The sequence below is a fragment of the Oryctolagus cuniculus genome, chromosome 18 (genome assembly GCF_051225735.1).
Source record: "Oryctolagus cuniculus isolate XC-2025 breed Fujian yellow rabbit chromosome 18, ASM5122573v1, whole genome shotgun sequence".
NCBI lineage: Eukaryota > Metazoa > Chordata > Mammalia > Lagomorpha > Leporidae > Oryctolagus > Oryctolagus cuniculus.
In genome coordinates, this window is record NC_142884.1 from 78,293,649 (window position 1) to 78,313,150 (window position 19,502).

General features: G+C 57.6%; 1 protein-coding gene across 13 annotated transcripts in view; it reads left to right on the forward strand.

Annotated features, from left to right (window-relative positions):
- BANP (BTG3 associated nuclear protein) overlaps positions 1 to 19,502 on the forward strand; it is a 107,906-nt gene that overhangs the window by 33,141 nt on the left and 55,263 nt on the right. For 12 of the 13 annotated variants that reach the window (XM_070062822.2, XM_070062824.2, XM_070062829.2 and 9 more), the window contains exons 3-4: positions 2,692 to 2,783; positions 5,632 to 5,831. In XM_070062822.2, coding sequence (XP_069918923.1) covers positions 2,692 to 2,783; positions 5,632 to 5,831 — 292 coding nt within the window. Of the gene's footprint in view, positions 1 to 2,691; positions 2,784 to 5,631; positions 5,832 to 10,108; positions 10,131 to 19,502 lie in introns of those variants that run through there. The other variant, XM_089319326.1, reaches the window with a different exon arrangement.

The window sequence follows — 19,502 nt, forward strand, 5'->3', positions numbered from 1 at the left end:
TGAATGACCACAGACCCCTGCAGGCGTGGGTTTTGGTTTTCCCTTTTTAAATTTGGTGGAACAAAAGTTCATTTGCAAAGGTTTCAGTGAGAGGAGGGGGTTGTCCCTGCCAGTGAGGATTCCCTGCGTGGTAGCAGAGCCCATGGGAGCAGTGTCTCCCCCCTCTATTTTTTTTTTTTTAACAAATATTTATTTACTTATCTTTTTTTTTTTTTTTTTTTTTTGACAGGCAGAGTGGACAGTGAGTGAGAGAGAGACAGAGAGAAAAGTCTTCCTTTTGCCGTTGGTTCACCTTCCAATGGCCGCCGCGGCCAGCGCACCGCGCTGATCCGATGGTAGGAGCCAGGTACTTATCCTGGTCTCCCATGGGGTGCAGGGCCCAAGCACCTGGGCCGTCCTCCACTGCACTCCCTGGCCACAGCAAAGAGCTGGCCTGGAAGAGGGGCAACTGGGACAGAATCCGGCGCCCCAACCGGGACTAGAACCTGGTGTGCCGGCGCCACAAGGTGGAGGATTAGCCTAGTGAGCCACGGCACCAGCCCATTATTTACCTATCTTTTGAAAGACAGAGAGAGACAGAGATCTTCCATGTGCTAGTTCACTCCCTAAATGGCTGTAACTGCCAGAGCTGGGCCAGACAGGAGCCAGGAGCTTCTTCCAGGTCTCCCACATAGGTGCAGGGGCCCAAGCACTTGGGCCATCTTCTACTGCTTTCCCAGGCCACAGCAGGGAGCTGGGTTGGAAGTGGAGCAGCTGGGACTTGAACCGGCGCCCACATGGGATGCCGGCATTGCAGGAGGCTGACACGACTTCACCACAGCCATGCTGTGCCCAAGCAGTGTTTCTCCTGCATATTGGTCCTCGGCTGTGACGTCCGCCTCCAGGGAGATCAGATTTTATAGCTCTGGCCAGGCCCTGTGAGACCTTTCTGCTGGAGCCGCCACGTCTGTAACTTGCAGTTTCACAGTGGATTTTCTGGCCTGCACAGACTGCAGGCCCTGGCGCTCATTCCCCTGTTGAGATCTTCCTTGGAACACACACGTGGCATCACTTTGATGGGGGGACCACAGAGACCCAGGCACTTGGGTTCCCTGAGTGCCAGCCATATGTGTGGGCAGCCCTGTTGTAAGGGGCTGGGAGGTGTGGTCTGTTCTGTGGGCTCTGTGACTTGGTGTCACAGGGTGAACAGATGTGAGTTCTGGCTCTTAAACAAGGTGGCCTGTGACGGGGGCTGGATGGAAGGTGGACTAATTCTCCTGGTTGAGGGATGGGCAGTTGGTGGTCGGAGGAAGATCCCAGTGGCTCATCCTGCCTGTGTCAGGTGCATTTGAAAGCAGACCAGGCTGTGTGGCCCCCAGCAGGCATGCTCACACCTGTGCATGTCCGCGCTGGTACTGTTACATCGCAGGTGCCCTTATTGCTACAGAAGAGATACACGGCTTGAGTTGTTGCGGTGAGGCAGTGAGTTGGAGCCGCTGGGGAGCAGGGCTCTCGTGTCCTGTTGCAGAGTGAGGCAGAAGGGTGCAGACATCTCTTGCTTAGGTGATGCTGAACTTCGCGTGTGCAGGTCTGTGCAGGTGTGTGTCGCGTGTGTCAGGTTCTGGTCTGTGTGCATGTGCAGGTGTGTGTCGCGTGTGTCAGGTTCTGGTCTGTGTGCATGTGCAGTGGGTGTCAGGTTTGTCTCTGAGCACGTGTGTGTGTGTCTGGTGTTCATCTCTGCGTGTGTGCTGTGGGTGTCAGGTTCACTTCCGGGTGAACATGTGGAGGGGAGTGAGGGAGGCACACCCATTACCACTGATTACTTCCGGGGCGAAACTGTAGCAAAGTGACAGAGTAACTCCTGGGATACAACTTGATAAAAACGTTGACTGTGAAGCTCTGTCTGTCTTTCTTTTTTTTCTTTTTTCAGATTTATTTATTTATTTGAAAGAGTTATACATAGAGGAGAGGCAAAGAGAGAGAAGGAGGTCTTCATCTGATGGTACACTTCCCAGTTGGCCACAATGGCCGGAGCTGTGCCGATCCAAAGCCAGGAGCTTCTTCCCGGTCTCCCACGCGGGTGCAGGGCCCAAGGACGTGGGCCATCCTCCACTGCCAACGTGTCCGTCTTTCAGAACGACCTGTTGTGGGGCCCAGGGTTGGGCATGTCCCCCCAGAGTGTGGCCGGCAGCGATGGGTCGATCGTGGGCGGTCCTGGTCTTTGGTTCTCTCTGATGCCATGTTTGTAGCAAGTGTACATGGAGGGAAGGTGGCCAACACCCTGCGGCAGGCCTGGCGTTGGGGAGCTGCTGATGGGGAGGAAGTCGTGTGGGCGTGGCTCAGATCACGACCCGGTGTCACCACCTCAGAGTGGGTTTTGATTTAGAAATCAGCCGCTGACAGCATTTCCAGCTGGGCGAAATCACTGTTGTTGGCTGCAGGCTGGCCCTGGAGCTGTACAGGCCACCTGGAGACCGCCCGGACAAGCCGGCTGTTCCGGCGTCGCGGCAGCAGCGTAGCTCCCCTGGGACCGCAGGTGCTCCTGGGAGGAGGAGGGCTCCCCTCCTCCCTTCTTCTGCTTGAGTGCACATTTTAAGTTTAAACTTTAAAAAAAAAAGCACGATCCTTATTCGGTGGTAAGCTGTCAGTGTTGCTTACTAATGTTAACGGGACTCTGAGGCAGTAAGTTGAAGTGTTTGTCATTGATTTCAGTTGTTCTGGAGAACCACGTAGTGGCGGACGAGGACGAGCCTGCCTTGAAACGCCAGCGACTCGCCGTCAGTTGCCAAGATCCCTCCATAAAGGTGAGACACCCGTCTCTGACTCTGTGCGGCTCAGCCGCCGATTGCCACCCACTGGGGCTCTTCTCCCACTCCGGAGGCTCGGGCAGGAGCTGCTTCGGGCAGAGCCTCCCGCAGCTCTGGTGGCCCCGGGCGTCCTGGGCTCGGGGCTGCAGTGCCCGGCCTGCCTGCTGTGACGCGGCTTCCCCCTGCTGCCCTGGGACTGCCTGCTTGTCTGCTCTCGGACTTGAACTTGAGTTCAGGGCCACGCTGGTCCAGAAGGTCTCGCTGACTTAGATCTGCAGACCCCTTTTCCAGATGAGGCCACGTTTCTGGGTCTTGGGGTTGGATCGGAACATACTGTTTTGTTTAAGCCCCCACAAAAGAGAGCCCGAAACCCCTTGTTCCCTTGAGGAGTGTGGCGAGGAAACGTCCACAGGTGAGGAGCCTTGCTAGACACAGGGCTGTTTCCATCACTGGTGACTGTGCCTGGCATGACGTCGGCTGCGCTCTGAGGTCTCCTAGGTGGGTTCCTGGGCAGCACTCAGTGGGCTATCTCTGGGTCTTTGGTTCCGTATTTGCCGAGTCGTGGCAGGAAGTGTCAGCACGTGTGAGAAGCGCACGGACTGTGCACAGGAGAGCTCTGGCACAGTTTCTCCGTTAGGCAGCGGGTCCGGCAGCGCACACTCACGTCAGCTAGAGGAAGCGGCGTAAGCTTGCCCACAGGCAGGGGATTGAGTGACACCTGTGCAGTTCCAGCCTCAGACCAGAGGCTGGACAGTGGCTGCATTAGTACCACCGCTCTGCCATGTTTTAAAACAAAAAGTGATTGTAATTTTGTCACAGAAGACATTAATGCAAGCGTGGGGCTGTGACGTGGCCCTGCGTCAGCGCTGGCCTCAGTGACGTGAGAGCTGGGCTGCGGTTGGACGCTGCTGGCGAGCAGTCCTGAGCCCTGTTGGAGTGCTTGCCTGCAGACTTGCAGAACTGTTAGAGTCAAGTGGTCTCTGGGTAGCGCCCGTCGTGTATGGAAGCTTGCTCAGCAGTCCCCCACTCTTCATTCCTTATTGTCTTGTTTGATAAGCTGTTTTGTTTGTATATAACAATGATTTTCACCCAAACCCCAGATGGAATTATTTCTAATTCAGAATTAAAATAATATGGTATTACTGTGTTTAAAGAATACAGAAGGGGCTGGCGTTGTGGTGCAGTGGGCAAAGTGCCACCTGCATTGCCGGCATCCCTTAAGGATGCTGGTTTGAGTCCTGGCTGTTCCACTTCTGTTCCAGCTCCCTGCTAATGCACCTGGGAAAGCAGTGGAAGACGGCCCAACTGCTTGGGCCCCTGTACTCACATGGGAGACCCAAATGAAACTCCTGGCTTCGGCCTGGCCCAGTGCTGGCTGTTGTAGTTGATCTGGGGAGTGAACCAGCAGATGGAAGATCTCACTGTCTCTCTACCTCTCCCACTCTGTAACTCTGACTTTCAGATAAATAAATCTTTAAAAAAAATACAGAAGACGAGTGTTTCATGTCTTCAAATTACAAAACAAAAGTGGGGTTGTCAGTGGTCTTCTGTCAAGAGTTCAGTGGGGTTATCGGTGGTCTTCTGTCAAGAGTTCAGTGGGGTTGTCGGTGGTCTTCTGTCAAGAGTTCAGTGGGTTTGTCGGTGGTCTTCTGTCAAGAGTTCAGTGGGGTTATCGGTGGTCTTCTGTCAAGAGTTCAGTGGGGTTGTCGGTGGTCTTCTGTCAAGAGTTGAGCATTTCAGGGTGATGTCCGTGCTGTGGCACAACTGGCATTGGCCTTGTGGCCACCGTGGCTGCGTGCCAGCACCCCAGGTGTCCCCTGCCCCTGTGGCTTATTCTCCCTCTCTCACATCCTGGGAGTGGTCAGTGGATCACTGTGTGCTTGCCTCACCCTCTGGATGAATCTTGCCCTTAGGAAGCAGCGGACTGAGACAGAAGTGAGTTGCTGGGTGATGTGAGGTTTCCTCCCCCAGGATGCTGCCCTCCCTGCCGTCTCCCAGGGTTTGGTGCCGGCCGCACACCGTGGTGCGTGACGTTGCTATGCTTTGATAGCTGCAGATTCCTCTCAGGTCCGAGCAGAGTCCGCTGCTGGAGGTCAGGTCCACGCTGGCTCTGAGCAGCTCTCACACACACCTGTGCCTTCCCGCCCGGCACGGCCACGGTGGGCTCCTGGCTCTTAAGTGTTGGACGAGTCGGATCCTGACTCAGGTCGGGTGCTGCTGGCCAGCACTGTAGAATTCCGGCAGGATCCTTCCCTGGAGACCCCCGTAGGATGGCGGCTGGGGAGTGCGGCCCCTCCCTGGGTGCTTTGTGCAGGGGACGTTTTGTGCGTTTGGAGTCCTGTGTGTCCCTGCTCTCGGTGTTTACCTGGGGTTGGACTCAGTCATGGCGAGCAAACGTGAGGCCGCTCTCCCCATCACCACCAGGTGGCGAGCTTGCAATGCAGCAACTCCGGAAGCCCAGGGCGAGTTCATGGGGTGAATGAGCTGGAGGTTCCCAGGCCGGTGGCAGGTGTGATCTGTCATCATTGGCGAGACGTGGGCGGCTTTCAGTGTGAACACACCACTTGATAGAACATGCTAAAGACATGCTTTCTTACACAGTTTGTGCATAGCTAAGAATTGCAGCTGCACATAGAAGTCAGACTGTGGTTGATGGCCGTGTTCCAGAGGCAGGGGTTGCGTTGTTTACGCAGATGTTCCTGGCGTGTGCGTGAGGGAGTCGCGGTGCAGTGGTGCGCTGTGGGAGGAGCTGCACCTGGAACAGAACACGGCTCCCCGGTGCTCCCGGGAGCCTCCTCCTTGCGTTCAGGCCTCCTTTCTGAAGCCGTTCTGTTTTCACTTCCAGTCCTTCCTGTACTCCATTAACCAGACAATATGCCTACGACTGGACAGCATCGAAGCCAAGCTGCAGGCTCTGGAGGCCACTTGCAAGTCCCTGGAAGAAAAGCTGGACCTGGTCACCAACAAGCAGCACAGCCCCATCCAGGTCCCCATGGTGGCGGGCTCCCCGCTCGGGGCCACCCAGACCTGCAACAAAGTGCGATGGTAAGTGCAGACTCAGCGTGGCGGCCCCCGCGCAGCCCTGGGGGAGGGGGCTCCCCTGCGCCTGCTCCACGTGCTGTGGACAGCTGGGCCTCGGCACTTCCTGGCGCTGGTTGTAGGCAGACCGAAACCGAGCGCAGGGCGTCTTGCTGGCACTCGTTTTTCTCTGTGACACAAACCAGACCCCACGCCTTTGCTCTGGAACCAAGTCTTTGAAGATGGACGTTGGCTTCTTTTCTCTTTCCTGCTCCATCTGGCAGATCTTTTCGGTGTTTTTTCTTCATAGGTGGTGTTTATAAATTTCTCTCCAGTATATCAAACTTTCCATTCAAGCCTGTGGTTTTTATTGAGCCTATTTTTAAAGCTGTCTTCAGAGCCTAGCCTTGGAGGCCTGTGCAGTGGGCAGTGCACTGCCTGAGGCGAAGCTGGTGGAGTTTGGTTGCGCGGGAGGAGCCGAGGAGCCTCTGGCCTGCTGTGCTGGGTGCTTCAGCATGGCGAGGAGCTCCGGCTCGCACTGTGGGTGGCAGTGCCCCTCAGCCCGGTGGGCGTGGGCAGGCTAGAAGGTGGCTGTGGTGCCCCTCAGTCCGGTGGGCGTGGGCAGGCTAGAAGGTGGCTGTGTTTGTGGTGGTGGGCAAAATATGAAATATGTCTGTGTTCCTCTTGGGGCCCGGGAGCTGGGAGACTCTTCACGCAGTGCTGCTCTCTGGAGCACTCTGGAGGGGTGGCAGCCTGCTGCCCTGAGTGCGGAGGACAGCAGTTTGGGAACTGGGGGAGACAGGTGGACGCAGAGGAGTGGGAGCCACAGCCCGCCTGCAGGCACCGCAGTGGCCTCGCTGCCCCCGTCCCTGTGCTCTGTGGTCCCTCAGGTACACGGGGAGAGGCAGGAGCGCCTCTGTGCTGTGGTTCTGGGATGCTGCAATACAAGCCCAGTGACTCCTAATGACACCAGTTGTGCTGGCGTACTTACTCATGCTTCCTGTAGACGCTCACTACCTGGCCCCTACCCGATCCCCAGCTGGTAGCGGCAGAATCGGGTGTCTCAGTACCCTCTGACACAGGCAGTGACGTCAGTGAGCTGGTTCTTTGCGTGGACACTTGATTAGGTTTGCTGAGGAGACTCACCGGACTCAGTGCCTTTTTTGTTGGGTAATTTTTGTGATGTTCTCTTATTGTAAAATACGATGCTTAGAAAATAAGATTTGTAATTTAAAAATTAACAGGATGCCCAAACTGTATTGTAAAAGTAAAAGGACAATAGTGTATAGTAAGATAACTTTTTTTTTTTTTTTTTTTTTTTTTTTTACAAAAAGATTTATTTATTTGAGAGTTAAAGAGAAAGGTAGAGATAAAGAAAGAGAGGTCTTCCATCCACTGGTTGGCTCCCCAAGTGGCCACAGTGGCCAGAGCTGAGCCGATTTGAAGCCAGGGGCTTCCTCCAGGTCTCCCACGTGGGTGCAGGGGCCCAAGCACTTGGGGTATTCTCCCCCGAGGTGCACCAGCAGGGGGCTGGACCAGAAGTGGAGCACCTGGGGCTCCAGCTGACACCCTAATGTGATGCCGGCACTGCAGGCCGGGCTTTAACCCGCTGCACCACAGTGCCGGACCCGAGGAAGATAACATATTACAGCAAGCCCGTGGCTGACAGGGAGTAAGCCAGGCGCCCTGTCTCGGTGCGGTCCCTGCAGGCTGACCCCGGCCGTCCACGGGCTTTCCAGCATGGTGGCAACTCTGGATGAAATTTCAAACTAGGCAGAGTGCGATGTTCCGCTTACCTGGTAGTCAAGTTCCTGGAGAATCCGAGTCATGTTAAAAACACACAAGCATCCGCGTGTGTGTGTGCACGTTGGCCGGAGCGCAGGTCTGTTCCAGTGAGTTAGCGGCCCGATGTCGGGGCCCTGAGACGTGTGCGGGAGGATCTCCTGTTAGGAGCACGCTGAGCATGTCTGTCTCAGTGGATGCAGAGCACCGAGGCGCGTGGGCACCTGCTCCACGGGACAGCTCCGAGGGCGCCCCAGCCATGGTGGGCCTGGGGTCCACCTGCGTGGTGGGACGCCTGGCCCTGGGCCTCCCACTGTGGCTCTGTGGCTGAGTCTGTCGTTTGTGGGCTCGGTTTCCAGTGCCCCCTGACCCTGGCTGCTGTGGCGTGTGAATTCTCCCACTGCCTGGTTGTGGAGACATCCGTCTCGTTGGGGTGGGTGCCGCGCTCACACTGACTGCTGTGCTGTGTTCTTGGAGTTCTGGGTGTCTGGTGCTAGAGCCACCCTCGGGGACGGGCTCTTTTCTAGCCGCAGGGTCCCCGTGTCCCCTCGACGGGCAGCAGGATGGTTCTGCTAGCAAGTAGTAGAATACTCCATCCATACTAGCAGTAGTAGAATACTCCGTCCGTACTAGCAGTAGTAGAATGCTCCAACCATACTAGCAGTAGAATACTTCATCCTTACTAGCAAGTAGTAGAATGCTCTGACCATACTAGCAATAGAATACTCTGTCCGTACTGGCAGTAGTAGAATACTGTCTGTACTAGCAGTAGTAGAATGCTCCATATGTGCTAACAAGTAGTAAAATACTCCGTACAACTAGCAAGTAGTATAATACTCCATATGCGCTGATCCGAAGGCAGGAGCCAGGTACTTATCCTGGTCTCCCATGGGGTGCAGGGCCCAAGCACTTGGGCCATCCTCCACTGCACTCCCTGGCCACAGCAGAGAGCTGGCCTGGAAGAGGGGCAACCAGGACAGAATCCGGAGCCCCAACCAGGACTAGAACCCGGTGTGCCGGCGCCGCTAGGTGGAGGATTAGCCTAGTGAGCCGCGGCGCCGGCCGTAAAGAGGTATTAAATCTGGCATTTTCAGTATTGGTTCTGAAAACAAGAAGTATGAGTTGCCAACAGCTGCAGCTGTTCACTGGAGATTCCAGGGAGAGCAGGTGAGCGGGGCCTGGCGGTAGTGAGACCGTGTCTGCTCCAGAGGCCACTGCTCTGTGAACACGGTGCAGTGATGAAGTGTCAAAAAGTCTCTAAAAACAGTGAAGACTTAGTTAATTTTTTTTTAAGATTTATTTTATTTGAAAGGCAATGATACAGAGAAGCAGAGGCAGAGAGAGAGAGAGAGAGAAGTGTCTTCCTTCCGTTGGCTCACTCCCCAGATGGCTGCAACGGACCAAGTGGCGCCCATCTGAAGCCAGGAGCCAGGAGCTTCTTCCGGGTCTCCCACACAGGTGCAGGGGCCCAAGGACTTGCGCCCTCTTCCTCTGCTTTCCCAGGCCACAACCGAGAGCTGAATTGAAAGTGGAGCAGCCAGGATTTGAACCAGCACCCATATGGGATGCTGGCACTGCAGGCAGCAGCTTAACCCACTAGGCCACAGCGCTGGCCCCAGTTAATGTTTTATTAACTTTGGGCCTCAGATGCTGGAAATAACGTAAGTCACAGATGTCTTGTATCTGCGTCACAAGCTCCTAGAGATAACGTGAGCTCCCCGGCCACTCGGGTGCTGGGACAGACCGTCTCACTCTGCGGGACTCTGAGCAGGGCCGTGGCGCTGTCTGCTGAGCACTGCTCCCCGTTCCCCGGCACGGCCACGGGTGGCTGCGAGCCTCGTGGTGGGGGCACCCTGCAGGGCCGTGCTCTGCTGCCCCAGGCGCACTGCACCTGTGGTTCTTCAGGTGCGGCCTCACAGCTGCCGTGCCGGTGCTGAGCAGCCCCACCTCCCAGGTCTGCTCCGTGGAGCACAGGGCCCTGGAGCACTCCAGCCCAGCCGCACAGGAGCCACTTTTCAGATTCTTTTTTTTAAATAAGATTTATTTATTTGAAAGGCAAAGTTACAGGGAGGCAGAGAGAGGGAGAGGGAAGTCTTCCATCTGCTGGTTCTCTCCCCAAATGGCTGCAACGGCCGGAGCTGTGCTGATCCGAAGCCAGGAGCCAGTTGCTCCTCCTGGTCTCCTAAGTGGATGCAGGGGCCCAAACTTGGGCCATCTCCTACTGCTTTTCCAGGCCACGGCAGGGAGCTGGATCGGAATTGGAGCAGCCGGGACTAGGACCAGTGCCCACATGGGATGCTGGCACTACAGGCGGCAGCTTTACCTGCTGTGCCACAGGGCTGGCCCCTGGATTTCCAGATTGAGCCTGAAGGAGACTCCAAATAGCTTCAGGTGGGAAGAGGAGGAGCGGAGCCCCTCTGAAGCTGCAGCCCGTCTCTATTGAGAGACTGGTGAGGCTCCTCGGCTAGGCACTCGCCCACCACAGCGTTCTTGGCGACAGGAAATGGATTGAATTCTAAGGCGGGGCTTTTGTTCTTCCTCCAGGTGTGCCATGAACTTGGATTTTCTGTATTGCATATGCAGGTGTAGCGACGTGAAGCTTCCCTCCCGAGACGTTGGGAGGTGTGGTGTGGCCTGGGGTGCCTGGGGTGGGCACCGGGTAGGCAGTGTTTCAGCACGGCGGTGTGGCACCGGGTGCCAGAAGGGCGCGCACGCTCACGTGTGTGTGCAGATGACCCTGAAAGACGGAGGCTGGGGGACGTGCAGTGGGTGGCACAGAGCTGAGCGCGCTGCCCGCACTCGGTGCTGCAGGGCCCAGAGCCGACCACGGGGCGTCCTGGTGCCCTGTGGAGGCTGGAGCCAGGCTGCTCCCTGACACAGGTGGTAACACAGACAGGGGCTCCGCTGGTTGCCTGTTGTAGCTGAACGTGCTCACTGACAAGAAAGCTGGTGCTGTTTCTTATTTTTAAAAGATTAAAAATCAGGAGAAACTTTATTATGCTTTTACAGTCTTAATGTAATAAGTCAGAGGCTTCTTCAAAACAGTAGCTCTCAAAATTAAGAGAAAGTGACGTGAAGTCTGTTTCAGAGGGGCGTCCTGAAGGGGGACGTGGCGAGGGTTATTTTCTTCCTTTTCCTCGAAGCTGAGTGTTGACCCCTAGAGGGTGGGACCAGGGGGCCCAGAAAAGCCTCAGGCTCCTTGTCAGGACTGGCTGCCGCCACCCTCCGTCTGCAGAGCCTCTATTCCAATGCTGAGGGTGCCCCGCAGAAGGCCGCCTCTGGCTGCAGCCCTCGGCGTCCTGGTGCCCGGCGCTCCTGCTTGGCCGTGAGTGGGAGTCCTGGCAGGGGAGGCTGGCGTGGAGGCGTTCCCGGTTAGGCGGCACTGTCACTCAGCAGAAGCCCAGGATCCCGGGCAGGCATGCGTGCCAGCAGTTAGCGTGCTGGGAGGGGCGTTCGCATCCCTTATCAGGGTCCTGGATTCTAGTTCCAGCTCTGGCCCTGACTCCAGCAGCGATGGCTCACGTGGTGCAGGCCTGCTGACCCACCGGGGGCGATCTTTCTGGATTCCTGGTTTGGCCTCAGCCTTTGTCGGCATTTGGGGAATGAACCAGATGAGAGTTGGCTCTGTCCTTGTCTCTCTGCCTCTCTCTCCCTCCCTCTTAAATAGGTGAATTAGAAAAAACCTGGAGAAAGTACAGCAGGTCGTTGGCTCTGGAATGTGATAAACTCAAGATGTAGTGCTATTTGGATTGTGAAGAAATAGTTTGGTCTTCGGCATGAAGGACTTGTTTAATTCTTCGCTTATCTCATTGGAGGCTGGAATTTTTTAAGTGATAGTACCTTGTGTGATTGCATCACAGATCTGAACTGCTTGGAGATAAGCCTCACAAGTATGCGCAGCCAGGCGGAGGGCTCCTCCCCGCTCCCCTGCGGGCCCAGCAGAGCGGGCAGCCCTGGGCAGCACTGAGTGCAAACAGTGGCCTGCACTCAGGGTAAGCCTGGCTCTGAGTACCTGAGTCCTCTTCCTGCCTGGCCTGCGTGACTTTGGGTGGCCTGATTGAGATCCCTGTCCAGGTCAGGGCTGAGTACCAGCCATGGGAAACAGGTACATGCATGGCCTCTGATGGCTCAAGGGAGACCTGCCAGTAACCAACACTGATAATAGAGTTGAACGTTCTAGAAGGTTGTACACCTTCTAGACACTTGGAGCACTTAGATCTTGGAAGCACTCGCAGCTCACGGGCTGCGGCTGGGCCTGCAGGGCTGCTGATTGAGGCCACGCGGCGTGTGGCTCCCAGGCCTATCTGTGGCATTCATCTCTACGCGCTCCTGCTGGTCGAGGCAGGCACCCTGGGCAGCGCTTCCATCGCCTTCCGGGGTTCCCTGGTAGCGTGTGGAGGTGTGGAGTCCTGGGCGGCTCTTCCATCGCCTTCCGGGGTTCCCTGGTGGCCTGTGGAGGTGTGGAGTCCTGGGCGGTGCCTCCATCGCCTTCCGGGGTTCCCTGGTGGCCTGTGGAGGTGTGGAGTCCTGGGCAGCGCTTCCATCGCCTTCCGGGGTTCCCTGGTAGCCTGTGGAGGTGTGGAGTCCTGGGCAGCGCTTCCATCGCCTTCCGGGGTTCCCTGGTAGCGTGTGGAGGTGTGGAGTCCTGGGCGGCTCTTCCATCGCCCTGCCGGGGTTCCCTGGTGGCCTGTGGAGGTGTGGAGTCCTGGGCGGTGCTTCCATCGCCTTCCGGGGTTCCCTGGTAGCGTGTGGAGGTGTGGAGTCCTGGGCAGCGCTTCCATCGCCTTCCGGGGTTCCCTGGTAGCGTGTGGAGGTGTGGAGTCCTGGGCGGCGCTTCCATCGCCCTGCCGGGGTTCCCTGGTGGCCTGTGGAGGTGTGGAGTCCTGGGCGGCGCTTCCATTGCCCTGCCGGGGTTCCCTGGTAGCGTGTGGAGGTGTGGCGTCCTGGGCGGCGCTTCCATCGCCTTCCGGGGTTCCCTGGTGGCCTGTGGAGGTGTGGAGTCTTGCGCACCGTCCTCATCATGGGGCGCTTCTCAGCTCGCTGCGTTTGCTGCCGTCCGTAGCTGTCTTGGTAATTTTTAGCGCACGTGATTCTGCCTTCACGTCAGGGTTTACTCTGTTCATTTCTGAACCATTTGCTCCCCGTGCTGGCTGTGGCCTCGCGTCAGTGTTTCTGTCTTCGCTTTTCATCGGCGTTTCGGGGCCAGTGTCTGTCTGCCGGCATCGCGAGTGCAGTGAGCTGAGGACCTTGTGCCGATGCCTGATGCCCGGGCTCTCGTGTCCTGAGGGCCTCTGCCGGGACTCGCTCTCGGCTGCGTGTCTGCCGTGAGCCCCAGAGGAGGGTGCAGTCAGTCGCTGAGGCCGGCTGTGGACGCTTGGCCTGCCTGGCGCGCACAGCGTCTCGCCGCCGGCCGCCTGGCTGCCCTGAGCTAGGCTCCCCTTCCCGCTCCTCCGCTGTCTGAGAGCCTTCCTGTCGGGTGAGGCTCCTTCCCCTGGGTGCCTGATGGCGGTGGCCGGTGCAGTCGTCCGGGCTGAGGCCTTTAATAAACACAGGGCTTGGTCACTGTGGCGCCTCCTGCCTTAGTGCTGGTTGTGTCTCTGGGGGCTGGCCCCTTTCCTCTCGATTCTGGAATGTATTAACGTGGTGCTCTCCATCGTCTCCCCTTTGTGGGCCGTGTGGGACCCCTGGCTGAATGCATTCTGGGCCATTCCCGTCACAAGGGAAAGAATTCAGCGAGGAAGCACCAAGGTGTGTGGAAAAGCAAGGTGTACTGAAAGACGGAGGACAGTACACACCCAGAACCAAGCGCAGGCAGGCTCGCGGGAGCGTGAGCAAGTGGAAAGACGCCAATCCCTCTCTGCCCCAACCTTCAACAAGGTTTGGGCTGTTCTTCTAGGGTTTCAGGAGGCACGGGGGGTTGGGGGCTGAGGGGCTTAATTGAAGAATCAGAGTGGGTGGAGTTGGGGCGGGCCGGAGCTCTGAGTCCCCATGCCCTGTTCTGGAAACCTCCCCGTGTCACGACATCAGGGCGTGGCGGCAGTGGGAGTGTACCCATGGGGACTTTATTAAAAGTCATGTGGGGACACAGCCCACAGCCGCGTCGGCTATTTGCACCTGGCACTGGTCGTGAATTTGCAGTTTGTGCCACACAGAAAGGGCAGGGCCTGGCGGGACTTGGCAAGAGGGTTTGGGGGGTACAAGACCAGGCTGCCGTGTGGGCCAGCTGCAGCGGCTGTGGCAGCCGGAGTCGTCCCCCCTCAGCTCTGCCACTCGCGCTACCTGCCTGCTCGTCTGTGCAGTGTCTGTGGGGTCTCGTTAGGCTCCCTGGCCTGTCACGGCTTCTCCGCCCTTTCCTGGTTTTTGAGTGCCAGTCAGGTTATTGTGTAGCACCGCCTCCATTGGAAGCAGTCCACTGTTTGCACCACGATTAGACTGGGGGATGGGTGGGGAGGGAGACCCCAGCAGCAGTGTCCTCCCTCCCTCACGCCTTGCCAGGGCCACCTCCCTTCGGCGTGACTCGGCTCTGTGATGTCCACGGGCGTCACTGGCTGCCCGTGTCCTCGGTTTCCCACTGCAGTGCACAGTCCCCTGGAGAAGCGGGCAGTGGTGCGCCGCCTCCTGGGGGGCGGAGTCTGCGGAGAAGTCGGCTCTTTCCCAGTCGGTGGTTCGCGCTGTCCTGTGTTTGTCGCTGTGGATATCTGGGTGTCTGTCTTACGTTCCGAGGCTGGGTTCAGGCTCCTTTACTCGGCTGCCGAGTGGGGTGTCCCAGCTCTGCCACTGGGCTCTCTCGGTTGGCTGTTGGGCACCGCATCGTCCAGGGTCTTTGTTTCCAGTTCTCTGGCCGCTTCCTTGCTTGCACGACGCTCTGAGGGGAGCTCCAGGCGCGCCCTGTGCGTTCCCTGCCCTAGGCCTGGAAGCCCTGTTTCCTTCCTGTTGCAGATGAGCGAGTGCAGTGCGGCCCTGTCGCCCGAGGGTGTCACAGGCACTGCTGACTCCCCCCAGAGCCGTCCTGATGCCCAGCCCCCTTCCTCGCTTGTTTCTCAGCACCCCCAGTTTACAGATGCCCTCCTGCTCGGAGGGGCGGCCCTGCCCCGCTGCCGGGCTCCTGGCTTCCTGCAGCTTCTGGTTGAAGCTCGTCTGATTGGGTCCACCGTTGCCTGCCTCCAGTGAAGTTGGTTATTGGAAAGAGGTGTTGGGGTTTTTTTGTGTGTGCAGATTTGTTTTATTTAGAGAGAGAGATCTTGCATTCCCTGGTTCATTCCCCAAATGGCTGTAATGGCCAGGGCGAGGCCAGTGCAGCCAGGAGCCAGGAGCTTCTTCAGGGTCTCCATGTGGGTGCCGGGGCCCAAGCTTTTCCCAGGTACATTAGCAGGGAGCTGGATGGGAAGTGGAGTAGCCAGGGTTCAAACTGGCACCTGTATGGGATGGCAGCCTGCAGGCGGCGGTTTAACCTGCTGTGCCGCAACGCTGGCCTTGGGAGGCTTGATTTTTGTGTGGTATTTTGTTCAACTCATTAGATACTGGAAAGAAGCAATTTTTTTAAAAGGTTTGTTTATTTGAAAGAGACACACAGAGATCTTCCATCTGTTGATTCACTCCCCAGATGGCTGAAATGGCCAGGGTTTGGTCCAGGCTGAAATGGGGAGCTCCCTCTGGGTCTCCCACATGTATGCAGGGACCCAGGCCCTTGGGCCGTCTTCCTGTGCTTTTCCCAGGTGTGTTAGCTGTGAGCTGGATTGGAAGTGGAACAGCTGGGACATGGACTGGAACCCATATGGGATGCCGGCAGTGACGGCTACGCCACAGTACTGGCCTCGGAAGGAAAATTTTAACACTGATTTATTCTTATCCCTTTTAACACTGATTTATTCTAATACCGAAAGTTTTTTTTTTTTACTCTGACTTTGCAGACTTTTCACTGGTTAGCATGGGAGCAGTGGTAACAAAGCGTGTAAAACATTGTACTTTGAGTGTGTGCTGTGAGCTGCTGAGTGGGGCAGCCCAGGCCTGGGGGCGGGGAGGCAGATCAGAAGTGGAGCAGCCAAGACTCGAACCGGTGGCCATATGGGATGCCAGTGCTGCAGGCGGTGGCTTAACCTGGTGCGCTGCTGTGCCTGCCCCAGCATGTTTTCTGACATAGAGGAAGCAGGGAGAGTGACTTGAGGTTTTTGATATCTTTTGTTGAGTTTTTTTCTTTGAAAACATGTGTGTCATTCAGAAAATTCACATTCTGTCGAGTTTCCCAGACTGGGCGTGCTGAGTGATGGCTGGCAGCTGCAGAGGGGACTGTGACGCGGTCGTCAGCTGCTCAGGAGTCGGCCGGCCCCGGGCTCCGTGTGCGGGCACCGTCGGAGGGAGCGCCAGTGTGCGTGTGCTCAGGACCGACCCTGGCTGAGAGCTGCACCCAGGTTGTCCCACACGGCGTCCTCCACCTGCTGTCGCCGCTCTGTGCTGTCTGCCTCCAGGCCTGCACGTGTTTCCTGCTGCTCCACAGGTCAGAAATTTGGCCCCTCCGCTAAGTGCCGGTGGACCCTGGTCCTGGGTGCTGTCCCTCTGAGGCAGCGTGACTTGGCGACAGTGCTTTCCTGAGAATAGAAGAGGCTGACAGTCGCTTTATTACTGTCGCCTCGGCCATGTTTGCCATGAGAACTCTGAAGACTGAGGACGTTGTTTTAAGTGTGTCAGAGCGAGCCAGTTAGAATGAAAGGGCAGGGGCCGCGCTGTGGCACAGTGGGTTACGCTCTTGCCTGCAGTGCTGGCATCCCATGTGGGTGCTGGTTCGAGTCCTGGCTGCTCCACTTCCCATCCAGCTCTTTGCTAATGTGCCTAGGGAAGCAGTGGAGGATGGACCAAGTACTTGGGCCTCTGCACCCACATGCGAGACCTGGATGAAGCCCCAGCCTGGCCCATCTGGGGTGTGAACCAGCGGATAGAGGAGTGCGTACTCTCACTCGTTCTTTCTCCCTCTCTTTCTGCCTCTCCTGCTCTCTCTGTAACTACCTTTCAGATAAGGAAACGAGTCTTTAAAGCAACAGAAACGAAAGGGCAGGCTGTGGCGTGGCCAAGCAGGGTTCACAGGGTGGGAGCCCTGCTCTTTATCAGTAAGGTGGGGATGAAAACAGTGAACAGGCTTGCCGCGAGTGAGGAATGCAGACACAGCGTGAGCTGTGAGCTTCAGCGTCCCTGGGAGGTTTGCAAGTTGCAGTATCAGCACTTGTCATTCGCCAAGCACCCACACTCAGCCGGGGTCCCCCAGAAAGCCCAGAGTTTTTGGTTACTCTCAGCCTCGCGTCCTCCAGAAGTCAGGGTCAGCCTGTGTCCCGTGTGAGCATGTCCAGGCCTGTCCCTTGGGCGCCGCGGCGTGAGCACCCTTCCCTGGTTGCTTCTCCTGCCCCTGGACCTGCAGCACAAGGCCGTGTAGTCAGCGAGCGTTTATCCCACCTGAGGCCTGTTCTGGAACTCACTCATGCCTCCAACAGGTGGTGTCCTCCAGGCACCAGGGGTGGTCCTTGAACAAAACAAGGATCCCTGTAGAGGCGGAGACCCCCACAGTCAGCCAGGGTGGGTCAGCTGATGAAGAGTGCCACACACCCGCTGGGGGAAGGCTGGAGGCATCTGCGTGTCTGTGTGTGTGTGTGTGTGTGTGTGTGATTGTTTTGCCTTTAAAGAAATATTTATTTTCATCGACTTGAAAGGCCAAGTGACAGAGACGGAAAGGTACCTTCCGTGTGCATGTTCACTCTGCATGCGCACAACAAGCAGTGCTGGACCAGGCCGAAGCCAGGAGCTGGGAGGTCCGTGCGGGTCTCGCCTGCTGCCCCCTGAGAAGCGTTAGCAGGAAGCTGGGTCAGCCGTGGCGTAGCCTGAGCTTGAACAGCTCTGTGATGTGGGACGTGGCATCCCAGCAGTGGCTCAGTCTCTGTGCCTGCTGGGCCTTTTCATCTTGGGGTGTCAGTTAGAATTTCCTCCGGGAGCTGGAAGGAAGAATGAGGTTCCTAGCTGTCTCTGCAGGGCCTTGGCAAGTCGTGTGTGTGTGGGGGGGAGGGTACCAGGTTGAAGATGTGTGTCTTGTTGATTTGGGTTTGGCACATCAGCTCTGCGTGTCACAGGAGGACTTGGGGCTCAAGTGCAGCTCTGCCACTCACTGGCCGTGTTGTCTAGAGCAGACATCCATCCTCTGTCCGTATGCGGGCTCGCCGTGCCGTCTCGGCCTGCGTGAGCTGGCCGACTGGTGGGGTCCGTCCCAGGCTCCGGGCCGCGAGTGAGCCGCGTGGTTCGTGCAGAGTGCTCAGCTGTGCGGCACCACCCTGCCCACGACAGCAGCCTGTGGCCCAGCCCCCTCTCCGTTCCCGAAGCTTTGGTGCCAGTCCCAGGCACCGTAAGTAGGTCTTAGGGGAGGAGACAGGAGGAAGTTGTAGGATTCAGGCCAAGGGCAGGAGTGGGGGGTCCATGACCGCCAGGGGAGCAGAGTAGAGAGCAGAAATGGCCACGCGGACGTGCCCAGGGGCTTATTGCCGAAGCGCTGGAGCAGTGGAGTGGAGTGGAAGAAGGGGGGCCCTCGGGCAGCCAGACGTGGCGTGCAGGGGAGGAGGGCACCTCCTACGCCCTCACACTTGGTATGAAAAGGAACTGCTAGGCCGGCGCCGCGGCTCACTAGGCTAATCCTCCGCCTGCGGCGCCGGCACACCGGGTTCTAGTCCTGGTCGGGGCACCAGATTCTGTCCCGGTTGTTCCTCTTCCAGGCCAGCTCTCTGCTGTGGCCCGGGAGTGCAGTGGAGGATGGCCCATGGGAGACCAGGATAAGCACCTGGCTCCTGCCGTTGGATCAGCGGCCATTGGAGGGTGAACCAACTGCAAAAGGAAGACCTTTCTCTCTGTCCTCTCTTTCTTTTCTTTTATTTATTTATTTATTTATTTATTTATTTTTTTATTTTTGACAGGCAGAGTGGACAGTGAGAGAGAGAGACAGAGAGAGAAAGGTCTTCCCTTGCCGTTGGTTCACCCTCCAATGGCCGCCGCTGCAGCCGGCGCACCGCGCTGATCCGATGGCAGGAGCCAGGATCCAGGTGCTTTTCCTGGTCTCCCATGGGGTGCAGGGCCCAAGCACCTGGGCCATCCTCCACTGCACTCCCTGGCCACAGCAGAGAGCTGGCCTGGAAGAGGGGCAACCGGGACAGAATCTGGCGCCCCGACCGGGACTAGAACCCGGTGTGCCGGCGCCGCTAGGCGGAGGATTAGCCTATTGAGCCACGCCGCCGGCCAATGTCCTCTCTTTCTCTCTCTCTCACTGTCCACTCTGCCTGTCAAAAAAAAAAAAAAAGGAACTGCCAACAAATCACAGATCTGTGAGGCGGCTGGTGAGCTGAACCCATGAGGGAGGGGTGAAGAGGACAGGGAGACCACGCCGGCAGCCACGCGTCTGACGTGGGCAGGCTGGGCACCACAGCACCTCACAGCTCAGCAGCACGAAATAACCCAGTTTCTGCGTGCCTGAGAAGTAGTGAGCAGACGTTTTGCCCGGGAGGGGATGGGCTGGCCAGTGCGGGCGTGAGCAGGTGCGCCACCCCAGGCGCGTCCACAATGAGGCGCCACCGCATGCCTGCCGGAAAGGCAGAGGTAAAGCAGGCAGCACCAGTGCCGCTGACGACATGGGGAGGCCGGGGCTCTGGCCAGCACTCGCCCTCATGGAGACATGTGTCCACGTGCAAGCCCGTCCACGGGTGTCCCTGGCAACCGTATCTGGGCAGCCAGATGTCCTTTAGCAGGTCCGTGCTGCAGTGGACCACCGAGGGAGGAGGGCACGCTGCAGCTGTCCCCCACTTGATGTCACCTGGCTGGCGCTTGTGCAGTGGCGAGACTGTCCAGGTGGACAGGGCCTGGGCGGGCGTGTTAGCTCCACAGAGCTCCTTGGTGCTG